The following is a 24,909-nucleotide window of genomic DNA, read 5'->3' as shown; positions in this document are numbered from 1 at the left end:
AGATGTATAAATATTACAGTCATTTCCAATTTGTGGATGCATTTTGATTGTCAAAATTGCTCGTTTCCACCAAAGTGTTTTTTAAAACCATTATGAAACCCAGTGGAAGGTAGATTTCTAAGTGTCTCAAACATTCATTTGCCATAATAACACTTACGAATAGTACCCTGGTTGGCTTACTAACTTGCTTTGATCATCCCTAAACTTTCTTGAGTTCAGCACTGAAAGCCCCTCATTTTGGGAAGGTCTTTGTTCCCAGACAATCTAGTCATGATTTCTTCATTTGGAATCATCATTCATTCATTCATTCATTCATTTTGTACCGTACCAGGTAAATTCATAATTTCAATGGAGAAATTAAGATGGATGGAAGAAAAAAATCTTTTCTGGTCTTACTGAATTATTTTTATAAAAGCTCCTTAATAAACCAGAGATACAAAATATACTTTAATAAACCAGAGCTTAGAAAAGGAGACAGATAAAATAAACAAGACCTACAAGCTCTGTGCAAAATCATAATGATGAAGGTTTGTCTAAGATGCCAGGGAAACACAGGAGATGGGCAGTTAACACAGATGCATGGTTTAGAAAGATTTCCAGCTGCTGAACTGCAACTGGAATTATGTATGTTCCCATACCAGGGTCTTCTACTTAATTCTTTTGGGCATCTTTCATGTTTGAGTTCAGTATTATTTAAATTTTCATATTAAAATGCCAATTCTTTAAATTCATTTTGGTGGTGATCTAAATGGATTTTGAGCAACTCCAGATATGATGGCAATTTACATGGGATGTCAGCAAAATATGAATATACATGACCACAATCCCTGGCTTCTTTCCACTCTGGAGATACAGCTAAGTTAAAATCTACTTCAAGAATCTTAATTGCCTGCTTGCTTTTCACAATCTGAAATCCATTATATAAAGGGAATTATTGGAACATCAAATTGAAAACAAAACAGAGGTTATAATAAATTATATTGCTCTGACCACAGTATTATAGTGGGTGCCTCAAAGTTAGGAAATTTAGACTTCAATAACTTTAAAAGTACTCTTGAACATGCCTCTATCACAACAGCAAATGCTGTAGCAAGATGATAAGACACAGGATCCTCAGACACTAAAAAGTGCTGCAACATAAACTAGTCAAGAACTGAAACACTTGGTTCTCCACCAGAGGAAGATTTTTTAGATGCTGAACATGAGAGAGGACTTATTCCCAGACAAATGATAAACTACATGGGGGTCAGGGACAATATATTTGTTATTCAGTGCGACTTCCCCAGAGCTTGAACACAAGTGACGCACAAAATAGTTGTTAAGTAACAAAACATTTAAAAAATTTCCCTCTGTATTTCCAATAAATGATCGTTCAGTCTGAAAAACTCCAGGGATTGAAATTCTCTTTTCCATAAATGAAAATCAGGACATCTCTTTGATACCAGTAAATGATGCCATTTGAGGTTTAAGCCCAAATCATGCATTCTATTTATGTAAAAATCATTTAGTGTTACTTTTGTTTCTCAATCTTAGACTACACCTCTAATCTTGGTTAGTACCTTTGAGAAATTTATAGGCATTTAGATCAAAAGTGTATGTTGGGGCCTCCTTGGAAGCCTAGGAGTTAAGTCTCAGTGCTATCACCATGATGGCCTGAGTTCTATCCTGGCCTCAGTGATGACCCACATGGCACAACAGACCTCTCCTGTCTCGTCTGTTGCTCCCCTCAGCTGTGTATTTCAGTATATCTGTCTGTTCTGTTCCCCACTCTGTCTCTGGTGAATTCTCACTCCCCAACACACCTCTGGCCTACACCGAGGTTCTTCTGTGCAAAAAAAAGTACATATGATTATGCATAAGCCATTCCAGGTAAAGGTATCTCATACTAGGTTTTATTTAAACTACAGACCAAAAATGATTGATCTGTAGACTTATCAGTTATAACCATCATCTATGTTATGTCCCATAGAGATTAAAAATATATGCCATAAGATCTTAATGACAATGAATGATCTTATTCTTGGTAATTTTTGAGCAATCAGACATAGGGAAATATTAGAATTCTCACTTTTAAGCATTTTTCTTTTGTATTTTGGTTATGGTATATTTTTAAACACACACACTTGTTTATGTATACCGAACTGAGAGTCTGACACACTGAACACTCAATGGAGGAGTAGAAGCCACAAATTTTTCAATGATTAGTTTTTACCTTTGAAGTTTACTACACCAACTGCAGTTGAAGCCAATCTGAGAGGATACACAGGGGCCACAACTGTTAAACTGGAGACATGCTAGAAATAAGGAGAGAATAGCTTCATTAAGGGGAAATGGCAGCTTGAAGAAAAAAATGAACACAAATCCAAATCCCAAAATGATTGTTGTTCAATTAGAATATTGAATATTGTTCAATAGAATAAAAAATGATTAATTAGAATAAAATGATTGTTCAATTAGAATAAAAATTACTCACCCACCCCCTAATACACACACAGAATCAAGATACCATGCTTGCCAAGCACCATGTTATAATTATTGGCAAACAGAAAAGATCATCAAACTTGTGAATCATTTTCTTCAATATAGCTATGTTTATACGTTCACTTACTAGGCAGTGGAGTCATCTCCACAGCTGAAATGTTGGTAATTTTTGACATTTGTAACTCTACTCGATGATATTCATAAATTGTTCTTCTTCGAACATCTGCAAAAACAAAAATGAGAAAAATCCAGTTTTCAATATTTCTTAACTTTTAAAACAACAGCATTTTACTAATGAATGCAGAATTATATGCTTTTCACCTGCAGCTTAAAAGTAAAAATTTAAAAGAATCAATCCTTGTGAAGAGACTAATTATAAAAACCCTGAAAACCATGTGCCCATCTGCTTGGAAGTTTTTTTAATCAATGAAGTTGAAAATGTTTAGTGTCTCCAGAAATCTCTTAACTAGTAGGACTCCCCCCCACACAATGTCACCCAGAACATCTCTAAGACATTTTCTTGATAGAGTTATATATTTTGGACAATTTTGACATATGAAATCAGAAGGTAAGAAGAGATAATTTCTCCAAAAAATAAGCTTAAGTGAACCCTTTTGTTAGACTTTTGCAAATTGATAGCCAGAGTGCATTAAAAGGTTAAAATAAATTTAATAAAAACAAGAGAACTTAAGTCATTTTAAAACATCAGTGGTGCTATTTATTAAATATACTGTATCATATCTAAGGAAGGAATAATTAACAACTATGTCACATGCAGGAATTTATAATAATTCATCAGTAAATCTGGCAGTATCCTTGAGAAATAAGTTAGATGGAGACTTTGACAAAAACTTTACTAATTAAAAATCAGATAAAATATAAACAAATTTTACAGCAAAACAAGGCTGTTGATAAAATATATTAAACAGCATCTTTCTAAAAAGACCTGATCCTTAATTTAATGGATTTGTCTGACTTTGGTAAACATAAATAGAAAAGGAATTTTATCAGTGTTTTAGTTAGCTCTTGGAATGCTTGTAATGACAGAAGCGCACTTCGTGAGCACTATCATATATATCAGGAATTATTTGGGAAGCTACTTAAAAAATATTATAATATCCACACTTCAAAAGTCATGTCAAGGGGATTAATAATTCAAGCTCTTTAACAGTGTGCTTTCTCCACATTCCAGTTTTGCTATTATGCATCTGTCATCCTGGGCTCCTTTGTTAGACCTTCTCTACCTCAGTTTCCTCATCTATAAATTAGAGATAATATCACTTGTATCACAAATTGTTTTGAGAATTAAAATATGAAAAATTTCCTTAGAACAATGCTTTCACACTGTAATTGCTCAGTAAATGTCAAATGTGATTTCTGTCTAACTTTAGTTAGGCAACTATAGCTAGTACTGGCTGTGTGTTACAAATAATAATCTAATTTCTACAGATATAATTTCACTGAAATCACATTAAAACTCTGGAATCAAGTTTCTAGGAATCTGTCTCTCTCCCATATCATCTTAAAGAAAGTTAAATTTTGGCTAAAGTCAACAGACTCAAAATTTACCTCTTTTTGGAATTAAAGAGTGTGGTAACTAGGATAACAGTGAGTTGTCTGTTAGTGTAAGTGTTCAGGAACTGTCAATACCAACACACTCAACAGTTTGCAGACTGGAAAGTCAAACATTTATTTTCAGATCTCTACTTTTCCCCATATATGTCATTTCACCCATTTCTGATTTTTCATCATGAAATTTTACTCCAGAAGTAGAACGGGGAGGGGCTTGCCCCAAAGTGAAGGTTTTGTGGGCAAGGATGACTCCAGAGCCATTCAGTGAGCTCTTCAAATTTATCACATTGGAAAACACTGTTTAAAAGCTTCAATTAGATTCTAGATTCCTGCTATGAGTGAGACCATCCGGTATTTTTCTTTTTCTTTCTGGCTTATTTTGCTGAGCATGATCCCTTCCAGCAGGAATCTAGAAAACTTAAATAAGGGACCAGGAAAAAGAATAATTATAAGAAAGTAAAAATCAAAATCAACAAACAACTATGAACCAGAGACACTCTATGGGGGGTGGGGCGTGGGGAGGGGAGGGATTGGGGTCAAAATAAGGAGGTCGCAATTTATGGGGAATATAAAAATAAAAATAAATATATAAAAATTATTTAAAGACATAAATAACGAAACTTAAAAAAAAGCTTCAATTAATTTCACTTTGGTATAAGTGAAAGATGTATATATACTTTTCAAAGTGTAGATTTTCACGAAACATTAGAAAAAACGTTGATCTCCTGGTATCAATAAGATTTGTTGAGGCATATGAACAGCGTCTCTTTTAACTTAACTTTCAAGGCATATACAAAGATTTCTTGGCTTCTGCTTTGGTCTAAATAAGATGTGTTCCTCTATGCTTCTTCCCCATGCATTTTGCTAAACAATTTAGTTCTTGGAAATAAATAACATGCCTTGCCACACTGTTACTGGGATGAGTCTTGGAGTCTTCATACTAAAGTTTGCATGATATCTTAAAATACTAGTTTCTTTAATTTCATATTATATATTTGAAAAACTCAAAATACCGAGATGACTGTGAAGTCTCCGGGAGTTAATCATTGATCATGGATATGGAATAAAAGAAAGGAGAGACCATTTTTTGTTTTGCTGCTTCTATCACCTGCTCAGACACCAACTATTGCTAGATGAATTTAATAAAACCAAAATTAATGAGAATGATTCTTGTATGATGAACTGCCAATTAATGACAGCTTCCAAATGGTCACTTCTGTTTTATTTCAGAGACACTTCTGTCAAAAAAAGTAATTAAGAATGTATTTACGGGTAGCTTCTGCCAATACTAGCCTTTATTTGATTCCAGAAATGTATTTAGCTCATGTGTCTTCTGCAGAAAGTCAGCCAAAATAACATTGAACCAAACACTCAGTCTTAGTGGTAGTGATAACAACTTCAACTGTTTCCTTACAACTTGTAAATCTAAGATCAAATATAATACTCACCCATTAAGAGTTACTAAAATTAAAAAAAAGAAAAAAAATCTGAGATTTGCACAGACAGAAATGATTTCAGTAATCAAATTCTTAAAGTGACATAATTCACAGTGTAACTACTGAATTGCATTTCTTTAGAATTCTGAGCAATATCAGCAGGAGGGACAGAGTGATCATTTGGAAACACCAGGAATTTTCTTCAATCAATATCCATTATATCTGAAATTAAAAGCTTAATGAGTGCCCTGTGGTATGATCAGCCATGATGTAGTTTGTCTCTCTTGAAAATTAATATTCACATACAGAAAGTATGAGTAATTTCCTAAATTTGGCTGACTTGTATATAAATATTTTAATATTTTGTCTGAATTGTCATGTAAGTGCTTTGCTAAAATTTCTTCATTTATGTGTTGCCAATGCTTAATGGGTGACCCAAATGGTTATTTCTTATTTTCTTTTTTAGTTTGAATTGAGTCCATCACACAGCACTATTTATTGAGTATTCTTTAATGCAAACAGTATGCATGGAACAATTACAAGTTTATTCCCAGTATGAAGATGCAGAGGAAAAGCACATTATAATAGCAGTGATAAGCTTCTCACACAAAAATGCAAAAATAATCTACAAATAGAAGATGTTTAACCTCAAATATTTTTTATTCCCTCTGCAGTTCTAATTCTATTAAATAATAATGGAATTCAGCATTGGGTAAGGAAACAAAATTTTGATGACCATGAAGCAGTATTTTGAATCTGTTAGGTTTTCCTCTCATCATTTCCTCATTGCTTGAGAAGTTCCACAACACAGATGAAACCTAGGTAGCCATATTACAATGTTCCTGAGTGTGTATAAAGGATATCAGAGACTTGATCTAAAGCAATCTTCACTTTCTCCTCCTTCCACATTTAGTTTACTGATGACTTAAATAAGATACATGTTTTTACTTCTTTCAGAAAGAAAATGAGAACCAGTGTCTGGACAGCACAGGGTCACTGCTGTGTCACACTGGCTGGTGCTATGGGAAGACCCAGGCCAGATGGCTGCCATGGTTCCTCTGAGTCCCAGGCTGTTTCCTCAGGGGACACGTCTCTCTACTTCTGAGATTTTTGGGGAGATTTTACAATGTACACTTGCAGTAACACAATATTTTTGAGAGAAAAAGGAGATTGTGAATTTATGTATCAAATTGGATGAGCTACTGTAAGTTTTCTTTGTTTTAAAATCAAGTTTTTGAAAAGAAGCTTTGTGTTGAATCACTTAGAGGTTTGGCATTCATTGAGGAAAAAAATCCAATATTTCCAAGTTACTAAATTTCATATAGCAAAACTTAATTGGAAAAATTAACATGTGGGCATTTTTATAAGGGTAGACAACCAGTATTAACTAAAAATAGAACTATCCTTCATGTAGTAGGGAAGTATATGCTAAAATAAAAATTCTCATACAACTCAGGAAAAAAAGTAAGGGAAACAAGGCAAAGGAAGGAAAATATGATGGAGAAAAGTGGAAAATCTAATAATCTTTGAGATCATAATGTATGACAAAAAATGTAGATAAGATGGTAGAAACATTTGATTCATATTATTTTTGAAAACTGTTTTGGCCACTCTGCTCTGTCTTCCATGACAAGGCAATCAAAGAGTGTAGTTCTGCAAAGCTCAGCATTTAACTATTTTGAATAAAATAAAAGTTCATTAAGTTGGGTTTTTCTTCTGTAGTCCAAAACATTCAGTATAATAGATCACCAATATGTATTCGCAAATACCTAAAAGTTTAAATGTCAATTTTTGATAATGTGTTACAGCCCTTCTCCGACTTTTAAGATTTTATATTAGAAATAAAATAATTCAAGCATTAGTTCATAAATTGAAAGATATCTTAAACTGGTAAAATTTACTGTATTATACTTTTGTATAGGCTAGAAAGTGAATGAAGTTAAAGAAAATAATTTAACAAAATTGCCTTTAGAAATTCTTTTTTGCTCATAGAAATTCTAGAAAATTTTCAATTATGGTAAAATGGATTAGTCAATGATTTATAATAGCCACATTATTACTAATTTTTTTGCTTATTTTTTTAAAAGTTGTCTGTACAAAAATGAACAATGATGTAAGAAAAAAAAAAACGTCGTTAGGCTTAATCCAATAATGTATGTTGGAAATATCAGAAATATATCTATTAATATATTAAAACAAAACTTCACTTTACACTAGTACTTTATATCTTGGGAAAATTATGTGATAGGATATTTTATGGAAGAATGTCATAATTTCTATTTATTTTTCATTTTTAGTTAGAATCTAAGAACCTAATGTAGCTGTATGCAAAGCATAGCAATTTTGTCTCCCATAAAATAAATACTTTTGAAGCTTGATATACTCCCATTTGTTTACTTTTGTCTCCCTTGCTTTTTTAGTAGAGTCCCCAAATACATCATTGGAGCCAATGTTGTGGAGTGTTTTGTCAATGTTTTCTCCTATATATTTTATGGCTTCTGGTCTTTTTACATCTAAGTCTTTACATTCCTTCCCACGTGGTTGTTCAGTTTTCCCAGTACCCTTTGTTGAAGAGATTTTCCTCTCTCCATTGTATAGTCTTGTCGTCTTTATCATAGTTAACTCCCCATATAATTATGAATTTATTTCTGGGATCTCAATCTATTCCATCAATCTGCTTATCTATTTTGGACTAATACCATACTGTTTTGATTATTATGGCTTTCTAGAACAGTGTGAAGTCTGGGATTGCCTGCCCTCAGTTCTTCCACTTTTTTGGCAGGATCACATTGGCTATTTGGGATCTTTTGTGTTTTCATATAAATTACAGTAATGTTTGCCCTTTAAATTAAGATAACTAAATCAATTAAAATTTCAATTCCTCAGTCTCACTAGTCACATTTGAAGTGCATGGTAACCACATATGGCTAGTGGGAACATATTGGACAGTTCATATTTAGAACATTTCATCAGCTTGGGAATCCCCTGGAATAGTACTGGTGTACTCTATTTTTATTTTTAAATTGCAATTGGCATTATAACATTATAGAAAATTCATACATGTATAATATTGTAAAACATACACACCACACACAAACTACGTTAAGTTCTCCAATAAAAGTCCAATGTCATCCTTCACTGTTCATTTGACTCTTCTTTTTTTAAATTAATATTTTATTTTATATCATTCTTACATCATTTTTCATTTTTGCATAATGTATGCATTATCATTTTGGTTATATTCCCCATACAATTGCACCCCCCCTTAATTTGACCCTACTTTGACTCTTCTTACCTGATTTACTCACCTTTCTTCTCCCTTCCCTCTGGTAACCACTATTTGGTCTTTTAATCTAAACCTTTACTTTTCCTTATTTAGTTCATTCATTTGTTTTTTGAGGATTAAGGCTTAAGATTTTGATAACAATAAGAAAAATCTATTTTTGTATGCTAAAATTAATTTTTTGTCACTTTTTCAATATAATTTTGGTCAATTTCTTTCAAAAGTTGTTGCATGATATGTGAACTTATAAAGAAACCATGCACAGCAAACTAAGTTCATTGTTTCTCAAAGCGTTCACTGAATCTTAAGCATTTAAAAAATATATTTGCTCTCAATTTAGTTGTCAGCTTTATTTTTGAGAATGTTATTTCTTATTGAGATGTGAATAACAATCACTAACAAAGCAAAGACACATTATAGCACAGACAATGTTAATAAACTTGAAACAGCAGATGTTGACAAGAAAGGGATTGATATTAAGAAAATACCAGATAATTTACAGCTGGTGGAAAGAATAAAACTGGTCTAAGAGATTAAAAAACAGTCATTATCATAACTTGTAGAAAAAGTTTCAAGTCAGTCAGCTGTTTTCCAAATAGTTTCTAATAATAAAATTCTTCATGTATGTCTTATAGTAACTTTCACAATACTAAAATGGCTCAACCTTAAGTTTCCAAATAAAAGAACGATGAGAGCATGCGAGGACTTTCCTGATTTTTTGCTGGAAATGTTATGCTCATTAAGCTCTGAGGATGAGAAAAGATGAGGAATGATGGGGAATGTCAGAACCCTAGAGATTAAGATTGAAAGGCAAAACACTAAACTGGAAGACAGAGAACTAAACAAGAATGAATAGTGCTGGTGAGAATGGTACAATGATACTGGCAGACTATACTGCATTCTGTGTAAAAGAATTCGGAGGGACATAAGCAGTAACTGAGAAAGAATTACTTGGTAGAGCCATTTAACAAAAGATTATGGAAATTACACATGACCTATGAATTTATAACAATGTTAAAACTCTCTGGTAACTAAAGACAATTAGAGCAACAATGAAATATTATGTTCTGTTTAGTAAATTTTCAACAAAATTTTCAACAAAAAGTGTTAATAATGTCTGACAGCATTTGGGGATATTTAAGAGAATCCTAGTAGGGGAATAAACTGATACAACCCCTGTAGAAATTTATCAGTTTATCAAAGTACATAAAGAACCGTTAACATTTGTTGGCTGCATATTTACTCTTAAGAATAAGATAGGTGCAAAAATTTAAAAACAAGGATGTTCAACCCCATTGATAATATGAAAAGCACCCACATGACAAACCAGAGCTGAGACTGGTCACATATATTATGAAACAAAGGACTCTGCTGCAGCTATTAATGACTACATTCTATGCAGTTATTTAGCAATGTAGAAATATGTATATATCCTTACGAGAAAAACAGGTGGCAAGAATATTTATAGCATAGTGTTAACTTTCTTACTGTGTGTGTACATGACAAACAAAAGATTGGAAGTGGCTACATGGAAACATTGGTTGTTAACTCTGTTGCAATTTAAGTTTTTTCTTGGCCATTTCTGTTATTCTACAGATTCTTCTGAACTAAAATTCCCTGTACTTAAAGTCACAAACATGTTTTTACACACATTTTTGTAATAAATAACCAAAATCATTCCTGTAGACCTGTTTTTCACATCTATACCTGTGGAGATTGAAATAGCAGTTCTCCGTGGTTCTGTTTTTAAACTTCTACAAAATATTTATGAAAAGCAGAAGGTGATGCAGAGATAATATAATGTTGTTGCTGATGAACACACAATAGAAATAATATAGTGCTTACTTTACACCAGGTATTGCAATTTATATGTACATTGTATTTTAGGTACTACAATGTTCAATTTGCATGTTAAGATTTAGAACTTAAATAACACGCTCAAGGTCTCATGGCCAGTATTAATATGAAAAAATCCACTGTAATTTCTAGACTTTAAACTCATTTACATCATTTTTTTTGAAATATAATGGTTAATTTCATCATAGATATTTTTCATTGTTTTGAAGGAGTAAAGGAAGGCCCCTTCTATCTGTAGAACTATTTACTAATTTATTAACAATGTCTGAATTCCCTTTGATATTTTAAACTATTAAGTCATCTAATCATTTGTGAAAGATAGTATACTTTAATATACTCTGCTTGGAAGTCCCTAAATCACTTACAATTTGGAAGTTTTTAAAAACTGAAAAACAAGGGATTTTTGGGATTATGACTAATGGGTGGGCCAAAAAATACTCACAATAAGTTAAATTTGTATCAAGCTTTGCTTTACTAAGCCTTTACCACATCTGGTAAGAGTGGAACTGTGGTCGCACTAGAAAAAAAATATTTTCAAGGTTGAAACTCACATTCCCACACTGGCATGGTTAGTTTAAGGTAAGGTTCTAGTTCTGTAACTCATACAACTAAAACAATGAAAAGAAGAGGAAACTGATTTTATAAGAACAAGATCCTGTGCAACGCACTTTAAAAGGCAGAAGAAATGAAAGCATTCATTACAATAATGATCAGTTGTTGCATAAATTCCATCAGGAGAAGAAAAAAGGGTAACGGAGAATGATTTATATTCCCTATGAGGATGGCTCCTAATAGTGAGTGTTGTTAATAAGAAAACATAATTGTGAAAAGACACACATATCTTAATTCTGACTGTACAAATGAACACAAAAACATTCCATAATCATCCTATTTCTCAGGAAAAGATAATATTTGCATCATTTGTATTATACTCATTTTGGATTATCCTAATCTTTGGTGTAAAACTTTTTTTTTAAGCTGAGAACACAGTGCAACCCTATCTTTCCTCTCACACTGAAGTTCATGTAACAGACACAGTTATATTTTATCAATGCAGGAACAGGTTTTTAAGAGATTTAAATTTTTCTGTTCCCCAAATTATTTGTAAATAGGACATATCAATTCTAATTTCTTTCCAAAATATGGCTCCATCTAATGACAGGGATGAGGGCATTAGTAACTCAGAACTTCTACTCTATCCTGGCAACTTCCTCGGGATTGAACTGTGAGGTCCAGAGGATTCATGAATGCCATTTCAGCAGACAGCTCACCTGAGATAAACTTTTCTGTGAATTTAATGCTTACTTATTTTAGATGAATGCTGAGTCCCCAAATCTATACATAATCCATTCTCAAAATTCATATAAATTTTGCCATTTATTCAATGAAGTTTATATTTGGGGAAGATACATTTTCCCTGAACATAATGGCTGCCTTATTACAGCACAGAAAAGAATACAACATTGAATTTGAGTCACTGAAATCTCAGTACAATTTTATCACATCTAAATGCTGACACAATACTTGACCACTAAAATATATTTCTCAAAAAAAATTCTTTTGTTCCTTGGTGGATCTTTTTTCTAAACAAGAGTATATTAGAACATTAACGTGGACCCAGGTGCTTTTGGAAGTTGCAAATAAAATTCTTTTCAGGATGAAAAGAACTGAAAAACTAAAAGCAGTGTTTCCTTTTACTTGTGTAATAATTGACATATCTGAAACAAAGAATGTGAGAACAGTTCTTTTATCAAGCAGGAGTCAACTTTGACCCTCCCGGAACTCAGCCTCTTATTAAAGAGTTCCATCAGGATGTCTTTATGTTGCCTACACATACTTATATATCCTTGCTTTGTTCACAGTGTGATTTCATTTATGGAAAATGAGTCTTGATCCAACAGTTCCCTTGACATTATCACCCACAAATTCTTGGTTAACAAGGAGAAATCAACTACTGTGGTGGATTCATTCGGGTTCTTCACCAAGCAGAAATGCCACCTATGAATGTCATCTAAAAAGTTATTGCAAGAATCACAGCTATAGTGTTTCCAGTCAATCCATTATTCTGAAAAGTTTAAATAATTTCCACTCCATTTCCTTTTCATATTTCAGAGATGACATAATTAAATAGAATTAGCTTAAGTTGAGACTAAACAGCATATATACATGTGATAAACGAAGCCTACCCCGATAACAAAATAAAAAAAAGGAAAAGAACTTTAGACAAAAGTGAAAGAAATGATCTAATCACGAGATGCATTTTATAATCACCTTTGCTTTAAATAAGCATGTCTCATCCAAACACAAATAACGTCAGTTCTAACACACACAGTATCCCTGAGGGAAGGGTCTTAACTAGAAGGTTTAAAAAGCAGATGCTTCCAAGTGATGGCCATTTACATGATGAAAATTATTACAAAGAGCTGTTATATTATGATTTCCTAATACAACAGTAACACAAATGTTTTTATTCTGCAAATGTAAATTAAAATGATTGGAAAATTAGCTTCAGAAAACAAAATATATGTTCTATTTTATGGGTATAATTCTACCAAAATTTTTTTAACCTCAATCTTCCATCTTCCTGGAGATTCCCAGATAGTTTCATACAAACATGTTAAATATTAAATGGCACAAACTGCTTTTTGCTGATAAATGTACTTAAACTGAACAAACAAGCAAGCGAAAGTCATACCTATCGGTCACAGAATCAGTCACACTTTATGTTCTTCTTACAAATGAAATAAATATGTCTGTAAAACCAAGCTAATGATCCCAGAATTCAAAATCACACTATGACTTGGCTATTTAATTTCACTTTCCATAAATTATCAGTTCAAGAGTAACAGAGAGATAACAAATGCCACTGAGTTAAAAACCAAGCAATGTGATAAACGAGCAGTGATTGCTTAGTGATTCTATCACTGAGAAACTTCTATCTGCCCCAACTCAATGTCCTTAAATTTACCCCCACAGCAGGCTCAGACTTTGAGATTACCCTTCTACATACTGGGAATTTGTTGGATCCTGTGGACAACGACAAATGCGTCAGACAGCCCCACTTTCACTGGGTGATTGGTCGAACTTATCTGTGTGACCAAGACTGGAATCTGGAAAAGACAAGGCAGATTGCTGTGTGTTAGATTTGAATTTCATTCAGGGTGGAGGCAGAGAGTGGGGTCATCTTCTTTAATGGATAAAATCAGGTGATAGATTTGAAGACTTGGAGAGAGAGAAGCAAATATTAGAAAGAAAAAAAGACAGATAATACTTAAAAATAACATTTGTTTAGTATAATACAATGGGCTAAATTGACAAAGTTTCTGGTCTCGGAGATGACATTTAATGATGAAAATAATAGAATCTCATGCTGAATGCTGGAAATTTATTATACATAGAGGCATGGCATGTATGCTTTTAGTGCTAGCTATAATTTCAGGAATAGAGATTCTCCCTATAATGGTATTTTTCCTAAATAATTTTATTATATATTTATTTTCATAGTTTCAAACTTCTTATTTATATGTGCCTTTATGGATATAAACCCTAGAGAAAAACACATGCATTGTTAAATATATATATTTAACAATATCATCACTAAGTAGTATATAATCAAATTTGGCAATTGCTAATGATGTTGAACATAACTATTTTGATTGAAAATCACATAGAAAGTTTATGAATTATTTTGGGTCAATTCAAAGTCACCTTTCCTAAATTTGAACCTCAATGGAACCAAAATCTAAATAGGAAAGATTTCCAATATTTATAGTCTTAAAACATTAGGACATATCAACAATATATTAACATAACACAACTCACAAATGAGAAAATATTGGAGCCAATTTTTCTAGATTTAGAAAAATACAATGGAGGTATGATGACTATCTTCATTACCCATTTTGTAGAAACAAAGATGAGAATGAAAGCATCACAAATAAATAAATGGAAAAGAAACAAAATGTAAAGGATAAATGCACCACCATTAAATATTTGGGTAGGAGAAGCAGATTGTGGGCCATCTGTGGGTAATTCATCAAAGAATTTATTAGATCAGACATTCTTGTGTAAACCACAATAAACAGCATAGCAATGAGAAAGAAGGAAAATAAGTTGGAGAGAAGATATAAGAACTATTTCTCTCATTTTTTATAATTGACATCATGAAATTATAAAAGGGCTTTTTGTTGAAACATCAATTAAATGGAAACTATAATGTTTCTGAAGTTTGTGGAATTATTTCAAAAATAAAAGATGAGATTTTTTTTCCCATCGTGTACTAAATCAGTGTTCTCTTAATGTTATGGTCTTACCAGTTTTTATCAATATGTTTAGGTCTTAACCAGCATGAAGAATAATTCTGGCATTGGACAAACAGAATTGAAATTATAATTCCTGTTCCTAAAAACTAATTTACTAAATGAAACTATGATGTACTTTATCTAGTGATTATATTATTTCCTGGTTTTATATTCCATGCTGAGGAGTGCTAATATGAATACAGGGCCTCCGTGGTGGTGCAAGGGCTAAGACACAACCTATGAAGCTATCCACAGCCACTGCAACATGAGTTCGATCCCCGGCCAGGTAGCTACCCACATGGCACAGCAGACCTCTCCTGACTTGCCCGCTGCTCCCCTCAGCAGTGTACTTCTGTCAATCTGCCTGTTCTGTTCCCCACTCTGTCTCTGGTGAATCCTCTCACCCCCTGCACCTCTGGCCTGAACCCCAGTTCTTGTATGCACAAATAAATCTTAAAAAAGTAATAATATAAATATAATTTATAATTTAAATATAAATATAATTTAAATATAACACAGACAATGTTATATAACACAATTACTTACACAAAATGTCCCAACTGTTACTTATACAAAAACGTCCCAACTGGTTTTATTTTCTATAGTCTAACAAGACAAAGTCAGAGGAATTTTAAAGATTTATTTTTCTTTAAAGTCAGAAGAATTTTAAAACATTATTACTAATAGGACCTGCCTAAGAACAAGTATGAAAACTGTGCTACTTGCTTTTCTCACTTGTCTTAATTCTCCAACATGTATGAATGCTGTTTTCCTCGCAAGTTCGAAAAATTTTACCAGATAATTCTGTGGCAAATAATTGTCGTATTTCTTCTTTTTCTGTATATAAAGTTAGAACTTGAGTTTATATTGGTATCAGCTGGAAAACCTGATAAATGTTATTCTGAATATTATTTTTATGTAAAAGCTTTTGTTTCAGGCCCCGTGACATCTTGTAGACCTTTTGGTGTAGTAGATTTTCCTTCTTTTCAGATTATCCACTCCACCTTTTGGATCTCTCTTTGTCATCTCTTTCCTTACCTAACCATTTTTTACTTTGATTTTATTTTCTTTCATTCTTTTTACTCCTTTTCTTTATATTGTTTCTAAAACAAACCTTCTCTCCTGAGCATTTCATCTGTGGTAGACTGATTGCACCAATGACCTCAATCAATAGCCTTCTTGTATCCAAGCCTTTGGCCTTTTCACTTTTCAGTATTCTTCCATTCTGACTGTGCTCAAAAAGAAGATAACGACAAAACTAAAGCAAAAAGGTACCTGAAAAAATGCCTGTATATCTCCACCTCTTTTCTTACACCCTCGCCATTACCAGGAGATTGTACATCACTGTCAGCTGAAGACATGAGATACATGTGGAGAAATGTTTTCTTTCCAGCAGAGGTCATCCTTGACCAGCAAGCCCTAGTAGCTGGCACCTTCTTGATTAGCTAGTACTAACCAATCTACCAGCAACCGTATTATGGAGCTGGGGTAAGAGGAGACCAATCCAGATCACTAGAACCAACAGGCTGATTCATACTTATCTTGTGCAAAATAAGAAATTGAGTTGTTTGAAGGCACTACATTCTGGGGTGATTTTGCCACACAGTAATACTAATCAATACATTTTCTTTAAAAATCAGTACATTTCTCATTAAAAATTTAATAACCAAACACAAACTTTTCCATATGTTCTACATAATGAAGTAGTATTCTTCCTCCTAGATTTCTGTAAATCAAATAAATATCTATTCCTAGGTACAATTAAACTTGAAAGATTGGTATTTTCCAGTAGAAAAAAATCTCATTTTCTTTTTTTCACTCTCTCATATTTCTTCATTCTCTTGTTAATTATTTCTTCTCTGGATTCCAAAAGCCAAGACCAATTTGTATAAGTAATCTAGAGCCAAATTCCTTTAGCCTAAGGAAAATGCATCCACAAACAAAATGAGTAACTTAAAAATATAGAGTATTCTGTCACTTAAATAATTCCATTATAAATTGGTCAGCCTTCAGAGAAGATGGTTGCCTACAACTTTTAAGGATCCTTTCAAAACTTAAATTCGACTATGTTATTCTGTTGAATTATCTTGACATTTCCAAACTATAGCAAGTAAATTGTTAACAAAGATTTGCAACAAAATTTGTTAGAATGAAATATGTAAAAAACAGAAGTAGGCAGAAGTTATTATCTGCTACTAGGGCTTACCTTTTAACTTAGTGCCAGTTTGTTAGATTTATTTATTATTGGACAGTGATTTCTAAGGATTGTGTCTGATAAACCCACTCTAACAGGAGCCTTAATATAATGTGGGGCCACAGGCAGAAAATAAATTTCTGAGAGTAATGTCTACTAGATATCAATTATCTTCTCCAAAATGTAAATACACCCCCACACTATCTGGTAAGAGAGAATTCATTAAGTATTAATTGACCAAATTCTCTGTATTATTACAGAAGAGAAAAAAATAAAGTCTGTACTTCTCATAGAGTTTACATTCTAGAGTGAATACCAACATTCACACAAATCAACATCAAAATTATACAGTATGCTAGGAGGTGGTGGTCAATGCTGGGGGGAACAAAACTTGACAAAGACATAGAAAGGGGTTAAGGCATCTCTACAAGAGGGAAGTCAAAGAAGGTCTCCATGATAGATGACTTTTCTATAGGCACTTGCAAGACTGCCAGTGGGTATTTGGGGAGACGCTCTAAGTAAATGCAAAATCCTTAACTGAGTCATTTTTGGTGTCTTTTAGGAATTAAGAATGCCAAAGGATATGGGTGTGTTGGGGAAGGGTTACAGGGATTAGGTACATGGAACAACTCATAGCAATAACTTTAGATTTGACCCTGGGTTAAATGGGGAATGTCTAAAAGGTTTTGAACAGAGGAAGGACATACCCTCATATCTGAAAGAGATCACACAGAGTGCAGTGTGATTAAGACTTAAGAGGGCAAGGGAGAAGGAGATATTAGTTTAGAGGGTATCACAATATCTAGATAATAGTTGGTGGTTTGGACTACACTGGTGTGGTAATGTGGGTGATGGAAGTGACAGCAAGATGTATTCTGGATGAATTGTGAAATTACTGTTATCAAGACATGACATAGTTTTAATAAGGAGAGTGAGAAAATAGATGAGCTTCAACAAGGCCACTCAGTAGCAGGAAAAATAGAGTCATGTTTTTCCTTGGGGTGGCCATGTTGGATAGCTTCAGAGTTCACTCACACAGTGGGCTGTAAGAACGGTGTCTTCGAGACATGCAGAGAAGAGATTGTGCAGGTCTGAAGATTAGTAGTGAAATGTCCAGAAATAGAGAAGACTAGGAAGGAAGGTGGGAAAAGAATGATGACTTTATGGCAATGCAACTCCACATACTTTTCTTTAAGATTTCATAGAGTTCATGAATAAAAACATAGGTTTTCTAAAACTATAGTATTTTATCCTGATTAAATATGAAATGAAAAAATTACAAGAAAGTTTTGATTCCTTGCATTTTTCTAGAAGCCATCCAAGTCTTTCATGAAATGATTACATATCATGTTTTGGAAAAAAAAATAAAGACTGCTTCTGCCAGTGAATTGAATACCTAAATGTAAAAGATTCTTGAAGAAAAGTTGAACATGCCACACTTTTCATCATTTTCCTTTAGAAACAAGTCTGTCTCTCTCCACCTGATGTTGTCATGTCATTTTTACTCTACCTTCTTGGGTTGTAGTATTTTTGCTTGAAGGCTGTGGTGGTGTTCTGTGAAAGGATCATTCATCTACTCACTCAGAAATGAGGGCCTGAGAGGGCCCTGTAAACAAGGTGGACTACTCCACAGTTTTCCATGTCAGTGTTAAATGAGAGATGTTTAAGATAACTTAGGAATACTGCTAAAAGTCAAAATTAAAATGAACTTCTTTTTGACTAGTATCACCACAGCAATTGCATATATGTGTATAATCTATCTAGAACTATAGTCAATACTGAGAAAAAATAGCCCAAAAAAGGGTCTGTCATAGTGACACAATCATCTATTGTACAGAATAGTCTTTATTTACAAGAACAGGGTGTAGCCAAGTCAACGGAGCCATGGCCAACTATGATATTGAAGTACAAAAAGTCTAAAAACATGGCTTTTATGGGGAACTATTTTTTATCCTTTCTACAAATTTTTACTAATTATCTCCTAAATTAGATCCTGAGGATATCAGGAAGTTCTGACAGTACAAACTGTAAACTCACAGAAGATTTAAAAAAAATTGCTTCATTATTTTCAAGTGCCTATAGTAACTGCCTTTTTAAAATTTAAGCAAAGCTAACTTTTCATTGGGTCTCTGTATGAATTGGATTGAATCATAAATTTCTGAGAATGAGTTTTACAGTTACATTCATTTGACAGCATAGCTACAGAAAAGGAACATTAACACTGGTTAAAATATGCTTTCATTTCAGCTTATACAGACATTTATAAACTCTTTTTAAGGTATTTTAATTTTTATATCATCTCACAAGGCATAAATAAGTTTATTACTTACATGTGAAGTTTTCCATAAATAATATAGTGAAAGTAAGTATAAAAGCATAAAAGAGGTGCATTAACTAGACAGAATTAAGGCAGAAAAGATGACAGAAGTAAGCAAAGGTAGAGCAGAACACAAGGGCCTTCTGTGGATGATCCAAAGACAAAGAAGATGTCCTTTCCATATAACAAATTCATTCTCCAGGATGTAAGGGCCTAACACGATACCAACTTGTAAACTTTTACATCTGTCTCTAAAACAGGGAGATAACAGCAAGCTGCTTAGTCAGAGGTAATGGAATTTTATTTTCTGCCCTGTTTGGCCCTGCAAACCTCGCCAAAACATTCATTTGTTTCCATTATGGACCCAGCTATCTATCAAATTGGCAGTACAGCATCGCAGCAAGGGCTTGATTGCTTAGTATGTGTTCCAAAGTATGAATCATATGCCTATTGGACGGTAACTGGAAAGGAATTACTCTAAACTCATTTCGTTCAATTGTTAATCAATAATGTGGCATCTAGTAGTTAAATAGATACACATATTTAAAAACTCAAAGCTTACAATTTTATTCATCCTCACCAGCATTCAACCCTTAACGTCCAACATTACCTTCCTTAAATTGTCTGATCTGGTTTCAGCAGAACTTAATCAGGTATCTCATTTTCAAAAGTCATGTTCCATTATTATCAAAACAACACATAAAATCCAGAGTATAGTCCAGAGTATTAGTGCTTAGTTGTCTGAAAACTACATTCAAATACAAGTGCTTTCAGTAAAATTTGACAATATAAATATGGTTTTGCTTTCATGAATATCATTAATATTTCACACAATTATTTCAATCTCTTTTTTACCTTATAGTTACTGGACTTTTTTTACATGCCAGCCTCTGAGCAGTGTCCTTGTCACCATGAAAACAAAGAGTGGTAAGTTAAAGATACCTTTTTGCTATTTCTCATGCCTGCTTCTCTTCAACCATATCCTATAGAAAATCTGGAAGGTGGCAACAGCATGAAGTTGATAAGTAAAAAAAGCTTCCATATTAAAAAAGGGGTTTCAAAATTCTATAAGAGTGTTTATCCAGAGTAAAAAAGAAAAAATGGATGAAGAAGAAATTGGAGAGAACACACCATGAATAAAATTTTCAGCCAGTTGTAGCAAAACTTCTAGTGACATATCCAATTTAAGCACACCCACAAATCAATGGACCTTCAATTTAAAGATTTCCCACTACTGACTTGAAAAATTAGAGTTGGAGCTACATATAGAAGAAACATTGTTCAAGATAGTAAAAGTATGGTGGGGGCTTTATCTGGGGAATAGCTAGATAAGGGAACTTCCCTAAACATGGCAGGGGAATGAAACACCACAGGACTTGAAAGGTGATAAGGAAACTCCTTGTTCTGGGTGTGTGGACACTTGTGGAATGTACAAGGTCATTCACCTTAGGGACAAAGAAGCTCTTAGGCTGTGGAACATCAGAACAGCAAGTGGACCTGGCCTGATCCTGGTAAGAGCACATGTGAGACCAACATATCAGTGGCCCCTCAGGGATGAAATGAAAATTAAACTTGGAAGGAGAAAATAATCCCAGAAAGATCAAATAAACCATCCCCTGGACAACATAACCAGCTAGTAGGAGGGTGGGCATTAGGACATATTATCTATTTTGAAAATTATTTCCTTTCAGTTATTGATCCTTCTACATACTATTTTATTTATTTTTAATGACAGCATTTATTGTTAGAACATTATAAAGGGAGAACTGTACACATTGTCATGTTTTTACCCTATGGAAAAAGAAAAAGAAATTAAGATTAGGAGGCTTCATGTGTGAGATAGCTAAAAAATAAAACACTTCCAAAAATGCAACCTAATTAGATCAAATACAACCATGGAGACTTAACTTTATGTTTTATGCATTTGAACTACAGAGATGAATATGATAATATAAAATTATCTAACTTTCCTTGGAATTATCTTGTAAGTTTATAATCAGTATTCTATGTCATCTTTGGTCCATATACATTTTAATAACACATGTTGAAAGCCTATAGCTATAGCCACAGAAGGCAGATTATGTCTAAATATGAATCATTTCACTGTTCAGTTCTTTTGTGCCTTCCTCCTCTTATTTCCTTCAATTATTTTTTTCCATAAATTCCACAAGCTCAGCAAGTGTTCATCTTTTAATAGTTTCAGAATGATTGCCATGAAAGGAGGATCATTACATTTTGAAAAAGAGAAATAGTCTTCAAAGAAACTCAAAAGATGCACTAAGGGTACATTTAAGCCTACGGCCAATTGGCAATGGTGATTTATTAGCTACCCGTTCTTTCACAGACACTGCAAATGTTACACTAAGGAACATTAGACTTAAATATTTAAATAGCAGAAAGGATTAAAAAGTGATTTTATTTAATAAACAATATAAGTTCCTCTACACTTAACTCCCCTAAACTTTGTTGCTGAAGGGTTAAGGACGGGATCCAACCAAGAAATCAATCAGCTGACTCTCAGGTGGAAAATCTATTCTTTATGATAGGCCCTATGTCACCATGTAGAAGGATCACATAAGCTTTTCCTTTTTAATTACATTTTCCTAGACCGATGATTACCCTTGATCTTCCAAACAGCTAGTGAAAGGAAAATAATCATATTTATGGTTGGCACAAGAAAAATCACATCTTTCCCTCATTTGTTTCTAAGGTAATAATGAAAATATAATAGAGGCGAGGTGAAACAAGACAGAGGACATGCACCTTCAAAACATGAACAAACTAAGACAGCATCAAGGACAGAGAGAAATCTGATTCACATTTCCAGCATTTGGGATGAAAGTATTTTAGAGAAATTTCAGATATCTATTATAATTAAGCAAACAATCATCACAATTCAGTGGTAATTTAATATAAATTATCTAAGTTTTAGGGTCATAGCTAATATTCCAGGAACATTTAACTGTCACCCCAAATGCAAGTAGACCCTTATTGTGCTAAATGTTACAAATATATTTTGCTGAAGCAAAATATAATGTAGGAAAACATAAAGGTAGAAAAAAAAAAAAACCTGTTTTCTAACCAGGACAAGGAAAGGACATAATAAAGCAAAAATGAAGTAAAAATGATTTATTTAGAACTCTGATTTTAGAGGGACTGATGGTCAATAGGATAATAGTCTGGGAATATCAAAAAAGTGTTAACAACTGCCTCTCAGTTTAATATTCCTCAACTAAAATCAGGAAAACCATAATGGAACATTTTTGTTGATTAAAAGAAATATTTTTAAAAAATTCCAAGTCCACTACAAAGAGAGAATAGGAAGAATAAACTGTGACTCTGACATGTGAGATACACATTGAGAACAGTGAAAATAAAAATGACAAATTTAAAAATAAAGACTAGAGAGACAGAGAGACCACAATATGAACATGAACCCCTATTTTGATGAAGTCAACAGTGAGACTGAATACTCTAGACTTAGTAACCCTGCATTTTTCCAGAAACTTGACTATGTTGGTTAAAAGTATCAAAAACTAACATTCGATAACGTCACTCTGTAACCCCAGCAACTCACTAGAGGGCAATGAAAAACAGAAATGAATGAGTCCCTTTGAGAAACAGTCTCTTAGTTTCCAGGGAGTACGATATTGAAGGGTGGGATGCGGTATCAAAACACAGGCTGAATAAGGAGGCACAAAGCAGAATCAATCTTATAGTATAGTCTAGTTACATTAGTGCCCCAAGTGAATGATAATTCTACATGGAAGAATTGTTTAAAGAAGTGAAAACATCTATTCTGACGATGAGATTTCCGAAAGTTTGTCTGTTTCACTGAAACATAATTATAGACTTGAAATATTTCCTAAGACTTGACTAAAGTGAGTCCTTTCTAAATTATCAACATCTTCTTAATAGCATAGGATTCATTTCCTGGGTGGGGGGGGATCCCTCAACTGAAAATAAGATGCCATTCTGTATTATTATAAATACCCATTAACCTATGGGTAAAAATGCCAAGTTTTAATTCCCATTGTCATAAATTTCTCTCATAGCCAGCAAATGCCTAAAACATTACATCTGCCAACCCTGGAATTTTTCTTCTACAGTTTTGTTTTCTACCACAAATGTTGCTGGTTGTCTGACATCCCTTGCTTACACTGTCCAACAGAGTTTAAAAACAAACATGCTATTATTCCAGCTTACACATTTTTAAATTTAATGCTATAATTTATTACATTCCCATCCTTTACTTTGTCAGTTTGGCAAAATGAAAGAAACCATAAGTTTAAATTCCCTTATTCTTTCTGTCACCTAGATGTCTAGTTAATTTTTCCTATCACTTGCAATGAACATTGGTCATAGGGACTGTGGACTCAGCTGTCCCAGAATGCTTTCAGTATTGGGTCATTGAGCTATAGCAGTTTCATGTCTACAAATATTTTTGGAATTAAAGCCAAAACAATTACAGATATTGACAAGGAAAAAGATAAAGGAAAATGTAAATATATACAATCACATTTAGATTTGGGGAAATTCTTCCAAATTAGAAATATTTTTCTTGGCACTATTTCACTAGAATATCACTAGAAAATACTCAATAATTTTATGAAATTTATGTATCACAATGCCAACGGTATCACAATGAAAAACTAAACAAAGCCCAGACAATTTAAATAGGGTTACTCAGATTTTAAAAATGTTCCAATTAAAAAAAAAAAAAAGACCAAGAGGTGAGTTAAGGATTTGACATTCATAATTGTAAAATGACCTCCTCTTGACACTTAGAAGAATAGATAGAGGTCAAGGTCAAGGGGAAGGAAATCACTAACACATTACTTACTTCTTTGTATCCAAAAATGATGCGTCCATCCATGAGGAGAGTTGCCTGGAATGTGAAGCTTCCAAGGTTGTAATTATCCTGGAGATGAACATGATCCCACTGGACCACAAGTGCTGTACCTATAAATTCCATTGGAATGGAAGACATAAAATGAGAAAAATACATTAATCAATTGTGGTGGGGAGTTATCACAAAAACAGTGAGTTAGCCTTCAAATCTACTAGTTGTGTAACTTGAATTTTATATAGTTAATTGGAATTCAGTTATTGAAATCACATTTGGGATAGTTTTAAAGAACTGAGTATTCTATAAATATATGGTAGAATCTAACCTCATACTGAGGTGAATACTGAGCCCAGTATGGGGGAATATTGCCTTAGGAAGTCCATTAATGTTAATGGGCACTGCTTTCTTAAACTTCCAACAGCCACTTTCAATATGTAGCCCAAGTGGACTCAATAACTTCAAATACATTTGACAAATGCTGAGAGAGAAGAAAACACATTCAGGAAAGTTAGAATCACTTATAAAAGACCTGAAAATGTTTCTTCCATACTTAGAATTATACTCTCCCACGCTGAAGAAATTCCTTTAACACTAATGGGATTTTTTTTTCCTTTGATTC

At 33.2% G+C, this 24,909-nt stretch overlaps 1 protein-coding gene across 2 annotated transcripts in view; it reads right to left on the bottom strand.

Annotated features, from left to right (window-relative positions):
- The window catches only part of PLXDC2 (plexin domain containing 2), a 397,075-nt gene that overhangs the window by 81,860 nt on the left and 290,306 nt on the right, over window positions 1–24,909 (bottom strand). For both annotated transcript variants that reach the window (XM_054695116.1, XM_054695115.1), the window contains 4 exons: window positions 24,285–24,403; window positions 13,640–13,739; window positions 2,609–2,704; window positions 2,213–2,294 (listed from right to left, as the gene is read on the bottom strand). In XM_054695116.1, coding sequence (XP_054551091.1) covers window positions 2,213–2,294; window positions 2,609–2,704; window positions 13,640–13,739; window positions 24,285–24,403 — 397 coding nt within the window. The remainder of the gene's footprint in view (window positions 1–2,212; window positions 2,295–2,608; window positions 2,705–13,639; window positions 13,740–24,284; window positions 24,404–24,909) is intronic.

Source organism: Talpa occidentalis, unplaced genomic scaffold (assembly GCF_014898055.3).
Source record: "Talpa occidentalis isolate TD23 unplaced genomic scaffold, MPIMG_talOcc4v2.1 talOcc4.14, whole genome shotgun sequence".
NCBI classification, from domain to species: Eukaryota; Metazoa; Chordata; class Mammalia; order Eulipotyphla; family Talpidae; genus Talpa; species Talpa occidentalis.
Note: the sequence above shows the minus strand (reverse complement) of the source record. Positions and strands in the feature narration are given on the sequence as shown.